Source organism: Zalophus californianus, chromosome 12 (genome assembly GCF_009762305.2).
Source record: "Zalophus californianus isolate mZalCal1 chromosome 12, mZalCal1.pri.v2, whole genome shotgun sequence".
NCBI lineage: Eukaryota > Metazoa > Chordata > Mammalia > Carnivora > Otariidae > Zalophus > Zalophus californianus.
Genome location: NC_045606.1, coordinates 71,475,217 through 71,501,416, shown reverse-complemented (window position 1 = coordinate 71,501,416; position 26,200 = coordinate 71,475,217). Strand labels below are relative to the sequence as shown.

Here is a 26,200-nt window from a genome sequence, read left to right as displayed (position 1 = left end):
GTGAAGAAATTATTAACATACCTTTCGCTCCTTCTCTTCGCTCTTCAATCTAGGTAAACCCCCTTTGTGATCGGCCCTCCCATTTTCCCTCTAATCATCTCTATCATATTACTTGTTATCCTTAGACTTGTTTCCACACTTCAACATTCCTTCTTAGATTCTGGAACTCAGTCCTAAACAAATTTTAAAGAACCACAAACACAGCCTCAGTAGGGACAAAAATGAAGAAAACCGTATTCTGCTTAGTCTGTAAGTGATGGCTGATTCACTAAACACTTAGAGAAAAGGAAAATCCAATTTATTCCATAGAATGCTCTAAAGAGCCATAACTGTCAAGCGTTTTTTGTTTTGTTTTGTTTTGTTTTACACCTTAAACCACTGAGTTTTGTTTAAAATGGCTTAGAAGAATGGTTATTATCCTGAATTTTATCTAGCCAGATTGCCAACTCCCCAAGGGTAAGAACACTTTTGAATCCCCTATGGTACCTGGTGTCTGCCTTGCAAAGCGTCTAACACACTAAGGGCATTTAGTCATTATTTCTTTGATGGATTGATTGAGGATGTAAATTCTAATACATGGAGATACTGTAAACCACCTCTGAAATTTTACTGCTGTTTTGTTTTTAGCTTGTGGTTTTTCCACTGGAGCATGATAATCATTTGTTTCCTATGAAATCCTATAGAGTAAGCTTTTCAATTTATTTCTACATTACTCCAGAACTCTCTTTTTATTAAATAAGTATCTACTCGAATAGAATAGGAAGCAAAAAGGTGGTGGGTGGGGAGAAAATATAGTAGCCAACCTCTGCTTTAGTTCTGTGCTGGAAATTATCGAATGGGAATGCCAGATAAAATAACTACTTCAATTGCTTAAGTAATCATTTCTAATTTGGTTTAAGAAATATTTCTCACTATCAATTATTTTGAGAACAGATTTTTTTTTTAAAAGCCATTTGTATTGGTATGACATTGTGAATCAATGCTACTTTGGTCCTTCAGGGATGGCAAGATACATCTCAGCAGTGAGTAATCCATTTATCAGCGCTCCATCAGAAACCTGAGTTTTTAATGCACACTGCTTCAACAAGTTCTTATATCCTCAAAGACTCAGGAATCACTAATCAGAAAATACTCGTCTTTTTTTTTTTTAACTTTATGTGTATGTATCTCTGTATTTCATTAGATGGATTTCAATACTCTAGTATTTATCAAAGGGGTTGCAAAATGGGGCCTGAAGGCCAGAGCAGAGAGGGAGGGAGAAAGAAAAAGAAAAAAGAAAATGAAATAAAGAAAGAGGGAGGGAAAAGTAAGAAAGGGAGAGAAAGAAAGAAATGGGCATCTTCTTCAAAGGGAAAACGAGCTCTCAAGTATTGTCTATTTCTAACTCTTTCCTATTTCCTTGAATCTCGTCCACCATATGCTCTCTGCACTGGGAAGGTATTAGGGTTTGATCTTCCAGCCTAGTGATATGCAAAATGACTACTGCAAGTAAGTATTGTAAATTAAATAAAAAGAAACCATGTACAGGAAGAGCAAGATAAAAATAGGTAGGCAAATCCTTAAAAACAGATCATAATTTTACTACAGAATATAAAAATAATATGGTTATTTGGGTTATTTTCTTTGCTCTCTACATTTATGATATATTTCTCCAAAGGAAAGTTCATTATACTATTTCCTTTGTTTGAAAGATAAAATCCAGTTGCACTAATTCCATAAACCATGTATTTTAAGGAGAAGATGGACTAAATTCATTTTAATTTCATCCTGGATAATTACTACAAAGCATGCAGGACCTATTAGAGAAGGTAAGATTATTAAAAATCATTATGCACTTACAGAATCTCAGATCCAAACCAATGATTAATTCTTAGTCTCATGGTGCCCTGAATGAAGGGATGACAAACACTTAGCAGAATAATCCCCGTTTGGTTGGGCAGAATCACATACAGCCTAAGGACCTTCCATTCTTACTCCACCAGAATGGTCAGCCTTCAACTAGACAGGGAGCTGAAGGCAAAAGGAGAAATTTCGGCCCTTCCTATCTTCCCACCTGTCCCCAGACTGAGGATTCCTGAAGAAATGATTCATTCATTTCCATTTTTTTTTTTTTGGAAGAGAGGGAGTGGGGAGGGGCAGAGGGAGAGAGAGAATCTTAAGCAGGCTCCATGCCCAGCGCAGAGCCCAATGGGAAGCTGATCTCACAACTCTGAGATCATGACCTGAGCCGAAATCAAAAGTCAGATGCTTAACTGACCTAGCTGCACACTCAGGCACCCCATTCATTTCCAATTTAAAGCATGGTTGGAAAAGGTGACCTTGTAATCAGATGGAACTTATATTCAACCTGGGTCCCTGGGAAAGTTACTGAACCTTTCTGGCTCTCTGATTCCTCATAGGTAAAATATGAGCAGCACTAACCAGTTCTGGGCTTAGGTGGAAATAAAATGACCAATCAGGAGTAAAGTACCTGAAAGGCAGAACATAGCAGAAACTCATACAAGTCAGTGGAGCTGAAAGTGAGGAAGAACAAGGTTTCCTTGGAACTTCTTGTAGGTGGCTCACAAAGCACCTTTTTTTCCCCTAGTGTGGTTGTATAATATAGATAATTGCAGGAAACAGAAAAAGTATGGAATATGTCTTTTATCTTCACTGTATCTGGAAGGAAAGTTAGGCCTTTTTTGAGCTTTCCAGCAATCCAAAACCTAATATGTAATAGCCAAATGAAACATTTTCTCCTGACCTTAACTTATTTAAGATTCAGCTTTATGACTGCTTTTTTTAAAAATCACCTTTCAAAAAACACTGACTTCTCTACTTGCAAAATATGCATATGCTTTACTTACTTAAACTTCCCAGTATCTGTTCTATTGCCCATGTATGTTGCACCAGGGTGTCTAACCAGCACCACCAAGCATCAGTAGCAACTTCCTGGAGGGGAAGAATCACCTCTGCTTAGCTGATTTAGCATGTGCTTTACCTAGTACTGAATATATACTGAATCTTTAAGAACATTTTAGTTATAACTAAAAATACTAAAACTTAGAATAAAGCCCTATAACCCCCTGATCTTTAGTCATGTTAATACATAGGTTTGTGTCTTTCTAAATTTTCCTAGAAGAAAAAAACAACAACAAAATTTCTTGTCACTAAGTATCTCAAGTCATAAAATCTCTTTTCACATATCCCTTAGGCCACATGAGTTGGTACTAACAATCTATGGTAAACTGCTGGTGGCAGACACTATTAGGTACTTACTATAAAATTTATCCTTCCCTTTTTCTCTATGAAAAGGATCCAGACTTTTAGTGTAAAAGTACCCAGTTAAATGTAATCAGCTTCCCAGATTTAGTTGAAGTAATGAGTGTTTATGTGATACTGTTCAGGGCAACGAGAAGGAAATAGAAGCTACTGTGGAAGGCTTCTTGGAACACTTGTTACTAAAGGGGGGCACATCCAGCTGGCACACACTTATTTGTATTTCTCCATCCCCTTCTTTCTGCCTGGAACATGGACATTATGTCTGAAGAAGGGGTAGCCATCTTGTGACCATGAAGACAAAGGCCACACAGGGGCAAAAAAACAGGTCTTTTGTGTCATCCTTGAGCAGCTGTACCAGCCCAAACTGGACTGTGTGTCTAAGGAGTTCATGTTTTATGAAAAAAACAAATCTATATTTCTAAATAGAGCAGCTAATAAACTCCATAGAAAATTAGATAGTATTTTAGTGGAAATATTCAAAATTCACGTGGCTAATGCAACAGATGTCATCAACTCATAAAAGTTACATACAAGCAAATCATAGAGAAAGTATAGCTCCTTGATGACATTTGAAAAATCCTCACTTCTCATTTGTAATCCTGTACATTTCCAATATAGTTTTGTTAAGCAGACTTCTTACTTCCAGTTCCCTAGTAAAAGTATCATTGATATTTATTGGGGTTAGAAGCATGACTAGTACAGAATAATGAAGCAGTATATCTTATTCAAAAGAAACAGACTGAATGGGGGCAAAGAGCTTATTGTAAGCAAAATATGACACGTATATAAAATTAATAAACCAGAGGATAAAATCAGGAAAGAAAATATTTAAGAAAAGATAAAGGAGAAAGAATTAATTGTTATTGTTAAATAAATATATTACATGTTATCTACCCAGGAAAAGGAATCTCTTGAAGTATTATTCATAAACAGAATGCCTAACTGGAGCAAAGACAAGATCTAATAGCAATGTGAGAAGGGGTGGGTAATGTGACCTGAATCGTGTAACTGAATCTTTATAACTAATATATATGTGGGATAATAAAATAAAAGTATGATATGGGTTCTGAAAATACACATGGGTGAGGGATTATTTCTCTCTGAAGAGTCAGAGAAGATTTGAGGGAATGGGGCTTTAAAGTCTGTGTAGGAGTTTGGCAACTGGATAACAGGGGGTAGGTGGGAATGACGTTCTAAACAGAGAGAGAAATAGGAACAAAAGCGAGTAGGTGTCAAAGTTCTTTTAGTTCATGGTGCCCTGGAAAGTGCCTGGTATATAAGAAACAACCCATAATCATTTGTGAATGAATGAATAAATAAATACACAGCATGTTCAGTAGGCAGTAAGGATTAAGTCATGGTTGTAATGTATCAGGTATATGATGATGTATAGCCTTTTGTGCCATGCTGAGAGGTTGAAGAAAAGGGCAACTTTCACATTAGAGCAGAGGAATATGGCCCAATCAGATGAGAAGGGTTTATACCGAGAGCTGGTAGAAAACAATTAAGAAAAGTTGATGAAAACTTTGGATAAGGGTAGGGAGAGATAAATAATTTCAGTTGAAAACAACTTGATCTGGGTTGAAATGTCCCAGTGTGTAACTGAAAAAACACATCTGGAGCCTTGGAGAATGAAGGAACTTAATTATAGACTAGACCTGCTCAAATGGACACCACACATTTACACAAAATGCACTATGTGCCAGACACTGGAAGTGTGAAGATGAATAAGACTGTCCTGGCCTTCAAGAAGCATATAGTAATTATGATTCAGTGTGATACACAGAAGAATAGGAGTAGGTATATGACACAGAAGTAATGTATAGAAAGGAATAATTCTATTCGCGTGTGTGTGGCAGAAGAAGGTATCACAAAAGAGACTTTGCAGAGTAGCTGACAATGAGAATTTAAAAGCTACCTAGAAGTTTTCTAGATGAAGGTGGAGAAGTGCATATTGAGAAAAGAAAGGCAGGGCCAGCTTTGTGCAGCCATAAAGCAATGTTAGAGAAACTGCTGCTCATATAACATGTAAAAATCGTGTGATGGCCAATGAGATCAGCATGCTAGGGCCACTGTGGCAGAGAGCTGTCTTTGAAGATAATGAGCCTTTTCCTTAAGGCTTCTAACATGGAAAGGGAGGCCAATTGGGCATGGTGGATCTGTACTGAGGCCTTTAGAAAGCAGATATTATTATTTTTTTATTTTTATGTTTTAGATTTTTGTATTTATTTTGAGAGAGAGTGTGTGCAAGTGAGCAGGAGAGGGGCAGAGGGAGAGAGAGAGAATCTCAAGCAGACTCCATGCTGAGCGGGGCTTGCTATCACCACCCTGAGATTATAACCTGAGCCGAAATCCAAGAGTCAGAAGCTTAACCGACTGAGCTACCCAGGTGACCCCAGATATTATTTTCTTAAAATCAAAGATAAGAAGAGAATGAGTTGATCAGTGATGATTTTACTGACTGACAGTACTGATGAGAACTGACTGAAAGTAAAAATAAAATCCTGACAATATTGTTGGACATGATCCTGGAAAGAATAAACAGAGAGAGACATCTCAAGAAACCTACTCAGGGGCCTTTTTAAGGAGCTCAGATTTAAAGATATATATATATATATATATATATATATATATATATATATATATAAAAACAAACAAGCAAACCAAGAAAAACAAAACACAGGACAGAGATTCAAAGAGTGCAAAATCTGGCGGGAACATGAAGTATCATTAGTTCAGCTTTTTTGTTGTGTAGGTTGGAAAACAGAGTCCCAGAGGGGTAAAATGACATAGTACATTAATAAGAGAATTCAGATTCAGTACTTTTTTATTACAGGGACCCACTGTTGCAGAAGAATAGTTCAGCGTTCCTACATATACTACTCTGTAGACCAGCTACATTAGATCTTCTGGAAAGTCTAAAATATTTTGATTTTCCAAGATCCCATCCCCTCAAAGTTTTACCCAATGGTCTGGGGTGGACCCTAAGTTCTCCATTTTTTAAAGGTTTTCAAGTAATTTCTTGGATATGGAAACCATTGGTTTAAATGAAGTCTAAGACTGTGTAGGAGACTAGCAATGGTTACTGATTAAGGGAAATACATTCTCCTGTAATAAAGAGAAAACTTGCAATGATGCCCTAGTTTTTGAGAAACTAAATCTTTAATCCTATTTGAATCACCAATTAATATGTTTTAAATGTCTTTCACATGCTTGGTTCTATGGGAAGAAAGGCAGAATATAAACAGAATGATTTTATTCTTTGCGGGGTTTTTTTTTTTTTTTTGGTTTGTTTTTACAAAGATACCCTATTGAAGAATTTACTAGAGTTTTTCTGTGAGACAACAGATTTTCCTCATGTCAGCACATCATAATGCTCAGTGTGTTCCTTGGTTTGTCACTTGAGAACTTGCAGTAGCACTCGCAGTAGAAGATATCAAGGTGGTAGCTTTTACAGCAGTGCAAGTGTTAGCATTAGAAGTGTAAGAATTTATATACTGTGCAAAGGATTTTTCTATTTTGTGTTATCAAAATGCTTACCTACTAGGTACCACCTGTTCTATGTCTATACTGATAAAACTATAAAAATCGGCAAAATTGTGATGCCTGGGTGGCTCGGTCAGTTAAACATCTGCCTTCAGCTCAGGCCATGATCCCGGGGTCCTGGGATCGAGCCCCGCGGGCTCCTTGCTCAGTGGGGAGCCTGCTTCTCCCTCTCCCGCTCCCCTGCTTGTGCTCCCTCTCTATTTCTCTCTCTCTCTGACAAATAAATAAATAAAATCTTTAAAAAAAATTGGCATGATCAAACAACAAAGCCTTTAAAAAAAAAATAGCCACCAAATACCTTTAGGTAAGCCAGATGTGATTCAACTTTGCACTGAATGTAAACAGAGACTCTCTCATTTCAGGGCTAAAATACCAAGCTCAGAATGCTTAAGCCAAACAGCCAACAACCCATGGTCATTAACATAAAGCTTCTACTCCTCTACTGAACTTCTGATAGGGTCCTTTCATTCCCAAGACACTGCCTTCCTGCATACCCTTAAAAACATTCCAGGCAACTTTTACTCTGAAAGAGTGCTCCAGGTCATTTATTAATGTCACTGAGATTTAAAATTAAGGAAGAGGAAATGTTAATATTAATATGGAGTGCCTTTCTCAATTCTTCACATAAAATACCAGCAAGTAAGTTGGGGAAACTTGTTTGTTTGCTCTGGATTCTTCCCCACATATGCTAGAGTACAAGATCTGGTAGAGTAGACTCTTAAAGTTCACAGATATTGAGGGTTGGCCTGATTATTTTGAGATGACCAAGTTCCAAAGTTCCAGGCATTATACTTCTGTAATTTGTCAGGCCATCAAACTGAATCAAGCATACTGGGAGGAGGCTGATGTAGTCTTTAGCTTGCTGACTTCTCACATACATGAACTAATGCCTCCACTTCCATGGATTCTTCTATCATGAATGTAGCTTTGCCGTTCTCTACCTGTTCTCATTGGTGTAGGACAGCCTGTGATGTGTAAAAAAAAAAAAAAAAAAAAGTTTCTTCTTGAAAAAATGATATTAGCCAAGAGGTAAACTTTATTGAAAGCTGGAAGCTGATAACGTATGTTAACCCTGTCACTTGGCAGGTGACAATGGTAGCCTGATTCAGAATAAGAATAGTATCTGGAAGGAAGCCTGCATCAATCTCTCCATATTTTTGAACTGGGGATTTCTTGAATTTGAGGGTTCATGAAGATCTCAGGATGCATACCTTGTGAATGTCAAGGGTCTACTCTAATTAGTTCTCATGAGTGGTTTCTTCCTTATCTAATCAGAGAACATAATTTTCATCTTAAAAATCTACTACACGATAGCAATTTATTAATATTTATTAAGTGCCTTTGGGAAAAGTAACTTAGTGCCCAACCATAATTTAACTTAAAATGCGTTAGATTCTTATAATGACCTTATATGATTTTCATATCAAGGTAGGGTGACTTAAATATTTTTTGAAAGAACAATTCATTATACTTCAGTTTGATCATTTCAAATGCTGTGCTTCCAAATTCAGCATTATTTAAATAATCATAAACAGCAAAACTTGAGATCTCCATGAAAAACTGGCCACTTAATATAATTATCCCAAGCAATTCTAGTTGGCATATTCATCTCTCAATGAGTTTTCTGGAAAAATCTGACAAAAGGATTTAAGGAATGATGGCAAACATTCTGATGGTAACTTTTAAAAAGCCACCTATAAATGTTATCAGTAACAGGAGAATGCTAGCACTAAATGAAATGCCCCAGGGTTCTAAGTAGCTGAAATATTCAAGAGCAGAGTTATTTCATACTAAAACTACAACTTAAAAAAGCAAGATGGAAACTTTTCTTGGGGCAAGATAAGAACTAAACATCAGATACTGGATTGTAAGAAGAAACACAGTTTTCCCATTTTATTGGTATGATGATACGCTAGAATATCTTTTAGGTTCAAGAGAGAATTATGTAATTACAGGCATTTAAAGTTACTCTTTTCTCAATCTGTGACTGTAGGGATAGAGAGTAAGCAAAATGAACAAGATTACATGATGAGAGAAAGGAACAGGATGATAAGGAAACCAAGAGTATAGTAGAAAAGATGAAGGTAGCCGAGAAATTTTAAGAAAACCAACTGGAAATGTAGAATTCAGGATGAAACACATGAATAGAATCCACTGAGGAAACACAAGGAATCTTAAATGTAAGTGAATTTCAAAATAATTTCACTTTTTGTCTTTAATCATGTACTCACACTGTTCACTTTGTCATTCAATTTAGCTTGTAGAACACCTCCAAACATCTTAAGATAAAATTCACAGCCTAAGTCTTAAATCCTATGGAGAGCTCCCTTAACAATATTAATGTTCTATTTCTTTCTTCCTCTCACTTTAGTTAAGATAGAGAAGTCAAGGGAATATGTTCTTAGAATCCTAATGGATTACACAATGAAACACGTGCTTGGGTCGGTAAGAAAAGAGAAAATTTAACCTCCTAGAAAGCAGTTTTCTTCTGTATTTAATTTATGGGAACTCAGTATTAGATATGCAATATACATTTACTTAGACAATTAGAGACATAGCAATCTGAGAAACAGAAGTATATTTACTAATTCTCTGTTTTCTATTTAACATTCAAGTTAAAGTAACTTTTTTTCCCATTCATTATTGATCACTTTTGTACTACAGATCCTAAGAGTTACTGTTGAATGACACAGAAAGAAAGGGATTAAAAATCACCATGTTGCAATTCAACATTGTATGTATGAAAATGCTCATCCTCATGAACATTGCTTCTTTTGGCTGACAAGCTCCATCCCTTAAAAACTGTTCTGTTCCTTGACCTTCCTTGATATATTCAATGCTAATTTGCTTCTTTTCTCTTTTTTTTCTCTGCTTCTTTTTCTTCTTGCTCTAAAGAATGTGGATATTACTGAGCTCCTCTTGGTAAATCATCTTTCCCAGAAATCTCCACTCTCATGAATTCATCTATCACTTCTGGATTATTTCACAAATATTTGTCTCTGGCTATAACCTCTCTGTCAAGTTCTAATTTTCTAAATGTTTGCTACTTCAACTTGCTTTTCTTGCCATTACCTCAAACTCAACATGTCTAAGGCTCAATTCATCATATGCCTATTTAAATAATTTTTTAAAAAGTTTATCCTTATTCCAGATCCCTTGCAATTCCCCTCCCCCAAAATACTCCAAATGCTCCATTGTTGACTAGATCTTCACAAAATACTGCTCTGATCATGTCATTTGCTTATCAAAACCCTTTAAGGTCCCTGCTACCCAAACCATATAGTACATACTCGTTAGCTTGGCATTTAGGGTTCATGGCATCTATACAAGTATTTATTGAGCTCTATTATTCACCCGGCACTAGAGATGAGGAAGACATTCATGATCCCTGCTGTCACAGAGCTCACAGTCTAGTAGAAAAGAAAAACACTAAAATGTAAGTTTATATGTGGCAAGTGTGAAATATGGATGCTTTGGGGGCCTCTACCAGGGAGAGATTCTTGAGTAGTACCTAAACACTCACTGTTGCTTTCTTATAAATTAGGCCTACATAATGAATAGTGAAAATTACGGTCAAACAAAAGGAACCATATTATAGAATATTTATCATAACCTTGGATTAAATATCAATTTTCTGGAGCTGCTCATAATGGGAATTATTTATTAACTCATTATAAGTACAAGGATTTATGCTAGTCACTTTATATAATATTCTTTTTAGTCTTCATAACAATCTTGCAAGATGGGTATCCTTATTCCTTTTTTAGAGATAAGGTAACAACCTCCAAGAGATAGACTCCAAGGACTCAACGCAAAGTCCTACTAATTAATTAAAGGCAAGGTAGGCTTCAGACTCAAAACATACGTTCTTTCTCCTACATGCCATGACTAGATCATACACAAGTCTCCCACACAAGGATACGTAGCAATGATGGACTGGACATCCTAGAGCCTCCTCCACAGGGTGTCAGCCTTGAGCAGCTGGCCACAGGTGGCAACATCACAATATTTTGAAAAAGGGTTTGTTCTGTAACATTCTTGTAAAACTGCCTATTTCAGGCTGCCTTTTAAGAAATGTTCTCTACCGTAATGGGAAAATCAGGACTATACAAAGCATAGTCAGCCCTTGTGAGTAATTTTTAAGTTAAACTCTTTTAAAATTTATGAGTTATGATATAAAAACAATGTGTTAGAATTACTGCTTAACTTTTTGATACACAGGGAATATAAATAACAAAACAACTTAAAAAAATCTTATTAAATTTTCTGCATCACAGTACATTGCCCTACCCAAACGATACTGTAAATTTCTTTATTATGTTATTTTCAGTATTTGAAACTAAATGTGTTTTAGCTTCTCTCTAATTCTTACACACTAGAAATCAGAAATTATGTTGAAGAGGAAATATTCAATATTATTCTTTACCACTGCATGCATGAACTTTTATAATTTCCTAAAACATATTTATCAATGTCTAATTCTATACCTACAGTTAGTATTTTCTCCCAGAATATATATTTCATTATTTATATTTTATACTTTATTCTTGATTTTTTTCCTAGAACATGAAATTTTAGAAGTGCTGATCAGTTTACTGCAGAATTTGTTTTGTCTGCAGGTATTAATTTTAGCATTTTGAACTGAAGAAGTAGAGAAAGGTAGAAATTTGCTAAATTGTATTATAACACAACATATTTTAATGTAGATTACTGAAGTAAATACATAGGTAAAATAATTCTTCATGTAGCTTATATTTCTCCTAAAATTAATTTGTAAAATTAGTTCAAGGCATTAAACAGAACAAAGTATCCTCAGCTATTGTACAGAAAGATACTTGTACTGTGGTTTCCATGTATATGGGATTTAATACTTTGATTCCAAAACATTATTCTTGGCTATGGTATGTTAATAAAAAAGTGCTTTGTAACTGATAACAAACAAACAAACATACTCCTTAACTCATAACTTAATACCCAGCAAGATACAGCTATTCCTAAGAAATTAAGATGCCTATAACTTACTTCAAAAAAAAAAATCTGTAAGCACAGATTATAATATTTTGTCAATCCGTTAGCCCAATGTCTTTATTTTAAAAATGTTGAGTGGCTTCCTTTAACTTAGGTTTCTAGTTTGTGGCAGAGTCAGAATAAGACCCCTAAGTTTAATTCACTTTTGCTTTTTATTCTTCCAATATTCAACTATTTAACATAGTTATTAAAAAATGTTTAATTACCTATTGGAAAAGAGAACCTTATATTAGATTTAACCTACAATGAAGGAAGTGATTACAATACTATATACTAATATTCATCTAAGATAGCAAAGCAATGTCATTTACCTTAAATTTACGTCTCTGCTCTGCACAGCTGTTGAAGAACCACAAGTCTGTCTCATGGCTGTAAATGTAACAAGAACAATAATGCGACCAATTTTCATACCTAAACTAAATTAAGTAGATTTGTCATAGGCTAGAAAACTGATAATGTATTTTACAAAAAAGATTTAAAATTTATAGATTATGGAAGTGTGCATGTGTGCATATGCATATGCAAATGTGTGTCTTTGTGTGCATGTGTGTTTTTAAAAAGAGTAAAAGAAATTCACTCTTTTTAATCTGGAAATTAGTTTCATGAAATTGAAAGCATTACTTATTCTCTTTGGCTAACTTTTCTTTTTATGGACCACTATGGGTATAGCAACCAAGTCTAGGAAGTGCCAGGAGTAGATATTAATAAATATCATAAATCAAGATAAGAAGCTGTCTTCAGCTGTTATAGTATGTTTTCTGGGATACATAGTAAGCATGTAAAGAAGAAACATCTGGTAATGCTTAGGTTGGTATCAGCTCCCATTTGCATCATAATCTTTATATATTATTAATCAATATGTCATTAATCAATGTACCTACTGATTGGACCTATTCAACAGGTGTTTTATGTAATGAATAGAAAATGTAAACATGTTTCAAATACATATATTCAGATACCTGTACATGAAAGTGAAATTACTACACAATCGGTACTCAAGCTTGTCAGATGTGATTTTTTTTCTTTCCATTTTGTATTAGATAGGCTAATATCTATGCCATCTGTAGCACAAAACCCTGAAAAAATATAAATGAGAAAGTAATAGTAGATAAATACTAGTCTGCTAGAAATAGACTCTCTACCATGTCACACTTCAAATCTGGCTACCATTTCTCAATATTTAAAAGAAATCAGTTGAGTGTAACGAGACTTAATATTGTTCTTGTGACTTGAGCCATCAAAACAGATTTTTAAAAAATCTGTATTTTTTCAAACTTTATAAAATAGTTCTCCATCAAAACTATATTTTAAAATGAAAAACGCAAACTCTCCCTTGGTCCTCTAAAAATGTGTGATGCCTGATAAAGCACAAACCACCATGATTTATTATCAAGCACCAAATACCTAGCCTTTGCAAGTGCAGATTTTGAAACATGTTCAATTATCTTTATGAATTTTAAGAGATAATCTGCACCAACTCTATTTTGAAAGATTGGTGAAACTCTTAGTTAAGCAGAAAAAGAACCAGACTGTGAGAAAATCATAAAGGTTTTAAAGTGTTAATTTCATATTAAATGGTTAAAAATTTTAACAAAAATATTCAACCTTTTCTTTAACATAAGTGGTAATAGTGTAACTCACAATAAATAGCATTTGCAGATGCAAGGATAAGCATTACCTAATATCCTCATTTAACAACATATGTAAACTAGTATAAAATGCTAGTAGGTTTTAAACACAATTGCAGTATGTTTACCGTTGCTAAACTTATCAAATACTATGTATACTAAAACTTCAGGCTCACGTTATATTAATAGCAGTATATTTTTTGGTGAACAGATAAGTCTTCATTCATTATTTCTAAATTCTCATTCATAAAAACCAACTGTTCATTCCTATGACATTCTGGCATTAGACCTGATTAAAATACAAAATAATAAAAAAATGCTACAGTTTTATAATTTATACAATGGAGATATATTCATATTGATATGCATCATAAAACACTAAATATAAGTGACACAAGAAAAGTCTTTGTAGTAATGGTTAGCACCTGAAATTGTTAAAAGGTATTTAAATTACTTTCAATCACCCTTTCACAATAAAATAACAAAATTGAGGACTTCTGCTCAAAATTTTATTTATACAACATCTGGTACATGAGCAACAATTTCTGATTTTAGAGTCATTAATATTCCTACATTATATGTGTGTGTTTTCTATGAAAAATTATGGATATTTTAGTTAAACAAAGTATCAAATCTTGCCTTCCAATACAATAACAACAAAAAAGAAAGAAAGAAAGAACAAAAGAAAGAAAGAAAGAAGGAAAGAAAGAGAAAGAAAGAAAAAAACTAAAGCTCAGCCATTCTTTCCAGAGATGCCCTGGTAACCAGCAATAAAGAAACTTCTACTGGACTTAGCTTTGGGGAGGAAGGAACAACTACTTTGTCTATTTTGTCAAGAGACATGTTAAAACAGAATTAGGACAATATGTATGTAGTGTTTTTCCAGTAGTCGAAACAATAAACTCCTACCTTTGGCTTACGCTGCCAGCGTCTAAACCTCCTTTGCTATACCAACAACAGTGCAAAATTCCCACTCTGAAGCCACAGTGAGGGAAACACTTCATTTGCTATCTTCTGTGACTTCCATGTAAATTTTTCTCTGTCATGCAAATGTATGGAGAGGCTGTCTTGGAATAAGACAATTCGATGGAAAGACTCCAATCACTGGCATTACTTGGGGAGAGATGATGGTGAGGAAATTGTGTTGCCATAAAATTACTGATTAAACAAAAGAGCGTGACATTTATTTAAAAAAATTAAAATGAATCTTAAACTCAGGCTGATTCAATACAACGTTTGCAATCATGGCAGACATTTGAACTTTAGACTATTGGAACACATCCCCTCTCCACAAGTCCTCCTTCTTCCCACCCACCTCCCACAAATGGGTTTGTTCCCAAGAATATATATTCTCATCTCAAATTTGTCTAGGGACCAAAAATTTAATCCAGTTTTTACATAATAAGTAGTTTCTGGATTGTGTAGATCAGTAGCCTGTAATTCTCTGTCATACATACTAAACTTCAGGAAGCCATCATATAAGACTTAGTTACTAACATCTGGGAGTACACCTGAAAATGAAAATAGACAGCTAGGCCATTAAAAAAATTCCAAGATTATTTGGGTAAAATAAAGCAACAAGAAAGATGCTTACTTTTTTTTTTTTTTCCAAACTAAGCATACCTTATTAGACATGTACATAGCACATGATTCAGGAAAAAGCATTGCTTATCTTTCAACAGAGCTGATAAACATTTTGAAAGATGTTTTATGTAACCTCAGATTCTACCTTCCAAACATTTAATAACTACACCCTAAAAATGTTTCTTCCCCCCAAACAATGTCCTATGTACTCTGGGTAAGATTATATAAAACAATGGTTATATTATGTAACAAAAAATTACTTTAAAGGACATACATACTATCAGTTTCACAGGACAAACATGGTGAATAAGGACAACAAACTCCAGAATGTGTTTTTATAACTGTAGCAACAGCAATAACTCCTTGGCAAACTCAAACAGTTTTTTTGGCAACCCTGGAAGGTTTCTGCATTTGTCACTTGGATACAACTGCGGAGGGTTGTCTAAAACTGCTTTGTCTCCTTCCATACCATCTTACTATGGCTTTGCTTTTAAGGAAGAAATTTCACATTTTACTTTAACTTGTTTGTGAATAAAATTCCGTTACAATCCCACAAGGGAGTTTTATATAAAATTTCTTATGCCAAATGTGGTTTCTATATAATTTTAGTAATAAATGACCTTGCAGACTTTTGAAATCTACGGGAATAGAAATTTTGTTTCCCTTTCAAGAAGATAAAATGAGCTCTCTTTTTGAATTAAAATTACCAACATATGCAAATGTAAAAATTTTCTGAATGTATACAACTGGGTCTGCACATTTGTTATCATTATGAGCATCTTTTAAAATAAGATCCCAAGGACAAGAATGCTTTACTAACCTGCAGTGGTCTCTGTTTATCACTGCTCTTAGGAGATTTCAATCCACTTGTTTGCTGCTGTAAGAGAAGTTGTCTTGCTGCTTGGAGAGCCTAGAAGTAAAAAGGGAGCAATATCTAAATACTTTGCTGAAGGGTAAATTGATTATCAATAATTGATTATTCCTTGGTTAATAGTAAAAGGCTTCAATGTATGAGAACCCCTTTCCCATCCTCCTTTCTAGAGAGAATTATTAAAGATCTTCTTCTAATGTGATATAAAAATTCCACATATCACACATATACAACTTTACTTAAAGTCATGGAGATACATGTAATCCTGCAGGAAATAAAGTTAATTTGTTTAAAGTGCTTAAAGAGGAAAAAATCATAAACTGCATCAATAACCTCATTTCCACAAGGAACTTGTCTTTGAGTGTTCAACTAAAATGCCCACTCCCTTTTAAATTATCATTCAATTTGCATTTTCATATTACAATTTTGAAGCAAAAGCAGTAGACTTCAAGTGTTACCGGAAGCTGTAATTAAATTTGACAAATCAACATCAGATTATCTTGAAAGTGAATTAATAAGGATTTTCACTAAAGATTAAAAACACTTTTTTTGTACTTACAATTCAAGGGAAACCTCTCCTTTGACAAAATAAAGTGCAGTTTTAATGCCAAATAAAATTGAGTGGTTTTCATTTGCATTCTTAGCAAAATCAGAGAACAAAGAAATTACCACTCAACCAATCAGGTTTGTTTCTATGTGTGACAGAATACCAATCAAAATAGAAGATGTTTTCATTTATTTTCCTGTTTTTTTTTTTTTCCCATTCAGGAAAATAAAATTTAATATAAGAAGTTATATTAAATTTCTTTTACAGGAGGAGGGACAGTTTGGTGAGTGTATTATATAAACATATAAAAACGAGTACCCTAAAAAATACATATTGAGATGTTTTAAAAGCAGCAATGTAAATTGGAGGGAAAAAAAACTTTTTAAGAGCCTCTCCTTTGCAAACTCCTTTTTTCTCTCAATAACTGAGTTCAATGAACACTAATGATGAAATTTTTCAACACATACAACTAAAATAAATCATTGCCCTACTCTGTTATTCGGTGCTTTAGAATACGAGGTAAATTCTTCATGATGGGAGAAATATCTTAGATCAATATTCTACTATGATAATTGAGATTCTAAGCTGATAAAAAGTACAATTTTGATTGGAATCAATGATCTGGTTTTTAAGAGAGTTTCTAGTATCCATGACAACAGTTGCTTTGACAAGATGTGCATATGGCATTACACTGCCAGCCGGTGTGAACAATGTTTGAACTACTGCATTGAGATGCTGAGCAAACAGAAAAAGTTGCCACGTCTTAACCCTCAGGGAAGGCAGTCATCCCCTGATCAATTATGAAAAGACAGAGAGAGGGCTGCTACAGTCTGGCTCCAAGCAAGTTTTCTGAGAAGGCAGGCAGACATAGAAACCAAAGTAAACAAACTGAAGGCACCAGCACCATCCCCTAACAACACTGATTTGTCTTCTCGGAGCAGGATCTGGCCTACTTTGTAAAGCACACTTTTTACATTTGGAGACACACTCACTCATAGCAATCTTTTGTGTTTTTCTTTTTCTTCCAATTTTTCAAGTAATTCCAACCCTAAATGTTTCTAAGAATGGCACATTCCAGTGAACTCAGGCAATTTTATTATAAAGTTAACTTTGAAAAAAAAAAGACCAAATAAAAAATTCCACAAATACTTGATTATCACCAAACTTAGTTTAAAATATTTCACTTAATATTCTAAATAATACAGCTTTCCTTTTTTTAATCGCAACCTATGAAATAACTCCAAATGACATTTTTTAAATGGAAATTACTATAGTGTGACCTAGGCTGTATTGTGTCTATGTGAAACTCTCAAAGAAAAAAAAAAATCCGTCAACTACTTTTGCCTTAGATGCCAAAATCCACACCAATTTTGCCTAATTTTTTTCATAAGATTATTATTTCCCTTTGAGTTCATCAGCTTAATTTGTATACATGGAGTCTTAGTTTATATTTAATTCTGTAGCTATTTATTATTCTTGAAGGAATCTAATGAACACAGTTCTGAATCTTGAAATCATTCATGGCTGGGACTAAAAGCACTCTTAGAAATCATCTACTCTGGGTTAGCCTGGTGATGGGTATTAAAGAGGGCACGCTCTGCATGGAGCACTGGGTGTTATGCACAAACAATGAATCATGGAACACTACATCCAAAACGAATGATGTAATGTATGGTGATTAACATAACAATAAAAAATTAAAAAAAAGAAATCATCTACTCTGATGTCCTCAGTTTAGCAAATGAGAATAATGAGGCCTAGAGTAATCAAGTGTTTTGTTCTAGGCCTCCTGCTTCCAGGCCAGAGTGCATTCTAGTGGGCCATACTGTCTCTGTCCCATCAAAGAAACCATTAGATGGCAATGAATAAAACTCTAGTAAAAGAGAACATACGGCACCATGATGAATTATTTTCACCTGTAAAGAGAGAATATTCATTTATCAAAACCTGAAAGAAAAACTACAACATAATCTTTTTATATTTGAATATGTAAGTATTTGAATGGAACAACTACCACCGAACATATATTGTTTTTATGGCTAAGTGTTCCTGCCGTCCTTGACTTGGGTTTCACCATACACTCTACCAATATCTGATGGAACTCTAAACTCTTGTAACCCTCTGATCATTTCACCAGTTATTATAAATAAACTAAAGAATTCTAGAGCTGGACATAAGTCTTACAGATTGTTTAGCTTAGCCTTTGTACTCTGTAGACAAGTGACTGAAGAACCAATAATATGACAATAACTTGATTAAAGTCCAAAGCAGTAGCACAGTTGGTCAAAAGTTCAGGCTCTTGTGTCCCAAGCCTAGGACCCTATTCATTTCGTCACCCTGCATGATGTTCATTCAGCCCAACCCAAACAAGTAACCCAATGGAATATGTAACACCCAGTGGCTACAGAAAGACCCTGGAAAATTAGATCTATTAGAACTGCAGCTCACGAAAATCTCACTGGACAAAAGCATACATGTACACTGTTTTTAAAGGAGTAATAATTATAATGGAATATGACCAATGGCTGGTTAAACTTTTAAAGTACCTTGGTTTCCGTACACACTTAGAGTTATCTTCAAAATAACCCAGGATCCTCATTCAATACAAATTCTTATGAAAAAGGACCACTTGCCTATCTCAACATTCTTTTAGTAGCAGTAGAGACTGCTAGAGTAAACCTAAGAGCTGGGAGAACAAAAAGGACTCCAAGAGGTCCGGATGATTTAAAACTCATAAGCAGGAATCTTTGGCGGTTTGCATTCTCACAGCAGGCATCGCGTGACATTTTTATTCCCAGTATTCTGGATATCACTTTAGGACTGCATTTCAACAAACAACTGCTCAGAGACATTTAGTTCATCTTTGTAATTTATTATTGTAGTGACGCAAAAGATGAAAGATTATGAGATAAAATACTTTCATCAATATAAGGTGTTAGGTGTCAAATTACATAAAATATTAATTTGAAAATCACTTGCCCACTTCAGTTAGTAAATAAAAAAGATAAATTCCAGGACCAGGCATTAAGTTCTACGGGCTGTTTAGGTAATTATATGATCACCCTCTACAAAAACAAAAACAAAACTTAGAACAAAAGGCAAGAGATGTTTACAAAATCTCCTTTAACAATGACTGAGTGTGATTCTAGTGAACAACAAGAGAGAGGTTTCTGAGGCAGCCAAGCCATATCTAGTTTCCAAAAACACATTTGTTTTGAATTAAGAGTGCACTTTACTTAATGAAGTTATCTAATTTTAGTAAAACTAAAAAAAATTAAGGTAGGACATTTTAAAAATTGGAATCAGATTAAACTAAAATATCTTGAAAAGATGACTAAAAATCTTTCTAATAGATTAAAATATACTTTTTGTTAGGCTGCAGAGGTGTGGGTATGCACAAATTTTTCAGAATTCAGTGCATCTTGCTCTAAAAAATGGGCTACATTTTATGTTAACTAACTGGAATTTAAATAAAAACTTAGAAAATATTCATTGAAAACACCATTCCTACTTGTTACTGTTTAATTTCAAATAAATTAAAATTCTGTAAGAAAAACAAAGTCCAAGCATATCACCCTTCACAATTGTAATAACGTTATGCTACCTATGAATCTCATATACAGAGAGTAACTCTAGTGAGGAGGTCATTATGAGAATTAAGAGTAAAAAAGCTTTGTAACCTGTCAGATCAATACTGTTTTCTTATGAAGAACACTGAAAACTTTCACCAGGAGTAAAATTGTTTGAGAATAGCTTAGAAACACCCAGTGAAACAAAAAAAATGTTAAATATCCTAAGGTTTATAAATAACTTCTTTTTTTTTTCAAAGTAAATATATGTATATTTTGGGAGAAAACAGACATCACTCATATCTCTCCCCATAAAAATAGGAATGCTTAACCTATCAGCCTGTTGCATTTGAGACATTAAAATGAAAAATGACATCTACACCCATTAATATCTTCAATGTATAAACAGCACAGCATGACACATTCTTGAGAGCTGAAGGCTACAAAATCTCTCTGAAACATAAATAACAAAGCACTCAGAAGCATATTTGATGTTGATATTCATCTCTGAGAAAAACACTGCTGCCTAGGCTTCTTATGAAAATAGATGCAGCCCAAATGGATCTCCTGTAATTGGTTTCAGATAGCGAGGTCAGAAGAAATATGATACAAGAAACGATTATGCGGAACAGGCAAAACAAGAATGTTTACACAGGCACTCCCTAGTTATACTGACAAGGGGTGTATACTTTGCAGATAACCAGAACCAGAAAAAAAAAAAAATTGCCAGCAGGACATTCAAAATTTTGCTCCTCATACTCACATGTTTTAACCTTTAACTTATGATGCCTTTAACATGTTACTTTGAATACTGAACGTAAAATAAGTTTTCAAACAGAATTTCATTGTCTAATTATTTTCACAAGTGTGGTTGATAAAAAGCATATTCGGATCCTTCCACAAAGGACATGAATTCCTATTCTGTTCAGCCTTTCCTTGCATTATGTTCCCACTAAAGAGAATATACTGATAAATGTAATCTGAAGTCTCATAATGCTATTTAATAGAAGAAAATTAATCATCTAATTGTCATATCCTATTTTCAAACAGCAATCTATCAGAGTGAAATTATGCATCTGTAGCCATTGACCTTTCATTTTATCATGGCTGATCCATAATTAGACTAAGTTTGTTGGGAAAAAAAGCTAATTGCTAAAAAATGTTTTTTACAATAATTGTTATTTTTGTTTTACAGTATATCTTACATAAAGTTAAAGAATAAATGTGTGGATATATTGTGTTCACAGCGTGGACTACTAGGGGAATCAAGTTGAGAAGCTCTTTTATTTCATGGTACTATAATAAGAGTAATTAATTATAAAGCATCCTATTTACCAATCAAATGTCAGGCTGTTCTGGCTCAGCATTCATGATGTAGATCCAAAGGAGAGGCAGTTGAGGTACTGAATATGTGATGGAATGGATTCTGAAGTCATCCTCAGAAGCTCTAACAAAATCCTCAAGGTTCAGATCCAAACTCAATATTCAGTGTCTTTCAGGATGGCTCCAAACTCCCCAATAAGCTCAGAGACCCGTCCATAAAAGAAACCTGTGAATTAATGCTAACTAATGGCTAAGACAGGTTTTGTTTTTTCAGGTCTAGAATCAGACACTCAGTTTAATGGGATGAATACCTTCTCCTCCTTAGAGCTGGCATTCCACAGGCTACAGTAAATAATACTAAGCAGCCTGGTATTCATATTTCTATTTTCTTTATTATTCTACTGCTAATAATAATGAATTGCTAATGGAACCCATAAAGAACATTAATATAATCTATACCAATACTAAATACAATTCCTGCTCACAAATTAAGGAAATCTGTCCAACTTCAAAAGTCCCAAGTATGAAAGGTAAAAAGGAATTGGAACTAATTTTATTAAAATTATGAAAATTAAGATTTTTACAATACTTCTTTATTATGGTACATGTTCCAGGAACTACAATGGTTTATGTGCATTCTCTCAGTCATTTCTCTTTCTGCTATAAAATATTTTATTACTTTTCCAAACATACTTTGGGTTTACTTTTTATTTCGCACATACCTACGGTTGCTTTTTTCCCTCATTATGAGGCCAATACCATCTTTAGTTTGGATATGGACTGAAGACCTATTACTGCTACACTGTTATAATGTCAACTGGCACACTAGATACTAAATGAAAATACATGCTGCTAAATTAGAGTATAATATCTGAAAGTAAACTATTATTTGAATCCTGTATTCTGGATTTCCTCCTCAATTTAATAATAAGAAAACTACAAAAGAGTTAGAATTTGGGAAAGTGTTTGTAAGAATAAAATACATCAAAAATTACTTGTCATTAAAAATTTTTTTGCAACTATGTTCCATATACCAAGCAAAGAACTAAGCATTACACACTTGTGGAGGTAGGAGGTAGGTGATGTGACATTGTTTTTACCTTCAAAGAGCTTTGTGTCTAATAAGAAACATTTGATGTGAAGTCAAAAGGTCATAAAAAATGTTTTTAAAACATTTCAGTGGTTCATAAGTTGAAGAAATTACTTTGAGTTGGGAAGCTCAGATAAATTTTTATGGGGATGCAAAACTGGGATGAACTTATATGACACTTCATCTTGAAAAGGTGACAGAGCAGGGCCACACCAAGTAGAGGCAAAGAATATGTGGGATCAGACACAGTGAAAAGAAAATAACTAATCTTGAATAAAGCATGTGCTTAGCTTAGGAGCTAGTTAAACATCATGGGGAGGTGGGTTGGAGCTAATTAATGGACATAACTAAACACTCAATGGCAAAAAGTCTTTATATTATTTAGAAGATAAAGGCAGTTGTTGCTGAATCTGCAAATGCTGAAATAAGTCTGACCCCACAACAATACTGAGGTCCTGAACTTACCTAAGTTCAGAGTGACCGGGCTGAAAACAGGTTCCCCAAAGTAAAAGATTAGAAAGCATTTAGGACAAAGGGAAAGTATTAGATTGCTGGTAAAGAGTAAAGAGAGGGAAGACCCAGACTTAGGGAATATCTATATTTTGTTTAGAGATGAGATAGCAAAAAGGAAGCCAATGCACAGTCACAGAAGTTGAAAGACTTCTGGAGAATGTTGAACATAGAATAACCATGTGACTCAGTAATTCCACTTCTAGGTATATACCCAAGAGAAATGAAGACATATGTCCATACAAACAGTTAAACATGAATATTCATTGCAGCTTTATTCTTAATAACCCAAAGGTGGAAACAACCCACATGCCCATCAACTGATGAATGGATAAACAAAATGTGGTCCATCCATATAATGGAATATTACTCAGCCATAAAAGGGAGTGAAGTATTGATAGATTCCATAACATGGATGAACCTTGAGAACATTATGTTAAGTGGAAAAAGTCAGTCACAAAGACCACATATTGTATAAATCATTTATATGAAATGTTCAGAATAGGCAAAACTGTAGAGACAAAATTGATTAGTGGTTGCCAGGGGCTAGAGGGAGGAGATAAAATGCAGTGACTGCTAATGAGTATGGGGTTTCTTTTTAGGGGGGGTGTGAAAACATTTGGGAATCAGATAGTGGTAATAGTTGCACAACCTTGTGAATATACTAAAATCCGCTGAAATATATAATTTAAAAGGATAAATTTTATGGTATATAAATTACATCTCATTAAAACATATATTTAAGTAAAAGAATTATGATGTTAATTATATCTCAGTAAAGCTGGGAAAAATAGAAAACAGCCAAAAAAAAAAAAAAAAAAAAGGAATTGTGAAGGAAGAAGATGAATGGGTTCTCAAACCCCAAAACTCAAAGAGGCTAAGGATTAATGAAAGTTCTTGTTGATTTGATCATTTGCATGTGACCTATCAGACAGCAGTTCCCATAGAGTACTGAAATAGAAATCGGGCTGCAGGGAATTATAGGGGAAAACCATGGCCCTGAGTGCAATCAATTCTTTTGATAAGTTCTGCAAGGACCAAAATAAAAGCGAAGTATAGTTTGGGAGGTTATGTGTGTATGTTTGTTTTAAAGACACTTTGCTAATAAGCTAAGAGGGAGCAACAGAAGCTGTAAGAGGAAGAGAACTGAGAAAGTCACCCGAGGTGATGTCAAGGGGCTAAACCAAGGAGCAGGAGCAGGTGACAGCCTTGTAGGGAGAAGAATCACATCTTTCTCCCAGACAAGTTAAAGAGAAGGGAGGACAGGTGACTTTGCCAGGCAGAGGTAGGAAGAGGAGAGAGTTCACACTGAACAGTCTCGATTAATTCAGACAATAAGAAAGTGCAGTTACCTACTGAGAAGGAGAGAAAGATTGGAATTGCTGAGGAAACAAAACTGAGGAAGCTTTTCTCTCATTGCTCTGGGAAATACAGCTAGGAGAGTAAAAACTGGCATTTTAAAATGTTGTTGGAGTAGGAAATGTACTTCCACAGACATTGATGACATACAGATATACGAGGTCTTCTGAAATGTTGCCTCCATAACTAAATAAAGAACTACTTACTTTTCCACTGTTCTAATTTGGGATCATCACTACTCAGAATCTTTTTCTACTTTTAATGTGGCCAAGGGGCCTGGCACCTCCAATTATATCAAGTATAAGCTGAAGAGTCACTTACAATATGTGCTATGTTATTGTGCATTCTGAGGACTGGTTGTCTTTAGTTTTTATTTTTTTATTTTTTTTTTTTTTTTTTTTTTTTTAAAGATTTTATTTATTTATTTGAGAGAGAGAGAGAATGAGAGATAGAAAGCATGAGAGGGAAGAGGGTCAGAGGGAGAAGCAGACTCCCCGCTGAGCAGGAAGCCCGATGCGGGACTCGATCCCGGGACTCCAGGATCATGACCTGAGCTGAAGGCAGTCGCTTAACCAACTGAGCCACCCAGGCGCCCTGTCTTTAGTTTTTAAAAGACAGCAAAATAAAATATATGTGTGACACAGATACGACTGGCACGGCTGACTATTCAGAAGTTTCTCTTTGCAACTAGGAGAGAAAATATGATGTAATGGTACCGACTAGATTTCAGGAGACATTCTTTTGCCTTTTATTAGTTGATGAACTTGGACTACCTAATCACACTGAGCATTCATTTTCTCATCAGATGCAGTTAATAATATTTACCATTGCCTACAGGAGATTGGTGAAATCAGAGAGGATGATGTATTTGAAAGTATTTTAAAAGCTAAAGTATAAAGTAATATTATTTCAAGTGAAGACTTGAAATTATGTCATTCCTCCAGTGGATATCAGTTCTTCCATGTGTAAGTACTGGTCAATTGAGACCCACTACTGATTTTTAGCTTTATAAAGATTGCTAAATAGGTATGTGCATTTTAACTAATAGGACTGGCACATAGTAATTCCTGAAAATTTACCTCAATATTTATTTAGTTCTCCTATTCAGTAGAAAAATATCTCATTGGGTAGGAAAAATATCTTAACAGTTTCATTTCCTATCATATTTTGCAAAGTTGTATTTTAATCTCTGCTGAGACTGAAATGATTTTTATCTTTACAAATGAACTGGTGAGCTACACCCCTCCCCTCTCCCAGGTCCACTTCACCATTGCTATGGGATTACCTGCCCTCAAGGATCTTTTAATATGGCAGGAAAGATAAAAATATATTCAGTATAACCACACTGCAACACAGAAATGTGCTGCATGCCATTAAAAGGTACAAAAAGGCTATAGGGGTTCAGGAAAGACAAAAAGGGAAAACAAGAATTAATGCTTGGTCAGTGCTCGTTATCTGCCAGCTATCATTCTAAATTCTCGCACATACTATCTCATTTCATCCTTAAAACACCCTCCTTTATTACAGAAGTGTAAACTGCAGCTCAGAGTAGTTAGGTTATATGTTCAAGCTGTTTCACATACCCTTGAAATGGTGTCAGAGATCTGAAGGACCATCTGGCTAACTGCGAAGCTAATGCCCTCTCTACAAGGAGTAGTGAGGAAGAGTATATCGTTAAAGAGACTTTCATTTGATAAAATATAAGTAAAAAATCTTTGGGCATAAGGAGGACAAGATGAATTCTGAGTCATTAACAACATTGCTGGTTATGCCAACTAGAACAACAAAGAATTCCAAGATCCCATTCATGTTGTTTTTCTTTTTCCTTCTTCTTCACGAGAACTAGACATACAAGCTTACGTACTAAAGGCAATTGTCTTTGAA

General features: G+C 34.5%; 1 protein-coding gene across 1 annotated transcript in view; it reads right to left on the bottom strand.

The window, feature by feature from the left end:
- Positions 1-26,200, bottom strand: part of FOXP2 (forkhead box P2) — a 553,196-nt gene that overhangs the window by 138,874 nt on the left and 388,122 nt on the right. The window contains exon 6 of the mRNA XM_027574472.2: positions 15,868-15,957. Within this exon, the coding sequence (XP_027430273.1) occupies positions 15,868-15,957 (90 nt within the window). The remainder of the gene's footprint in view (positions 1-15,867; positions 15,958-26,200) is intronic.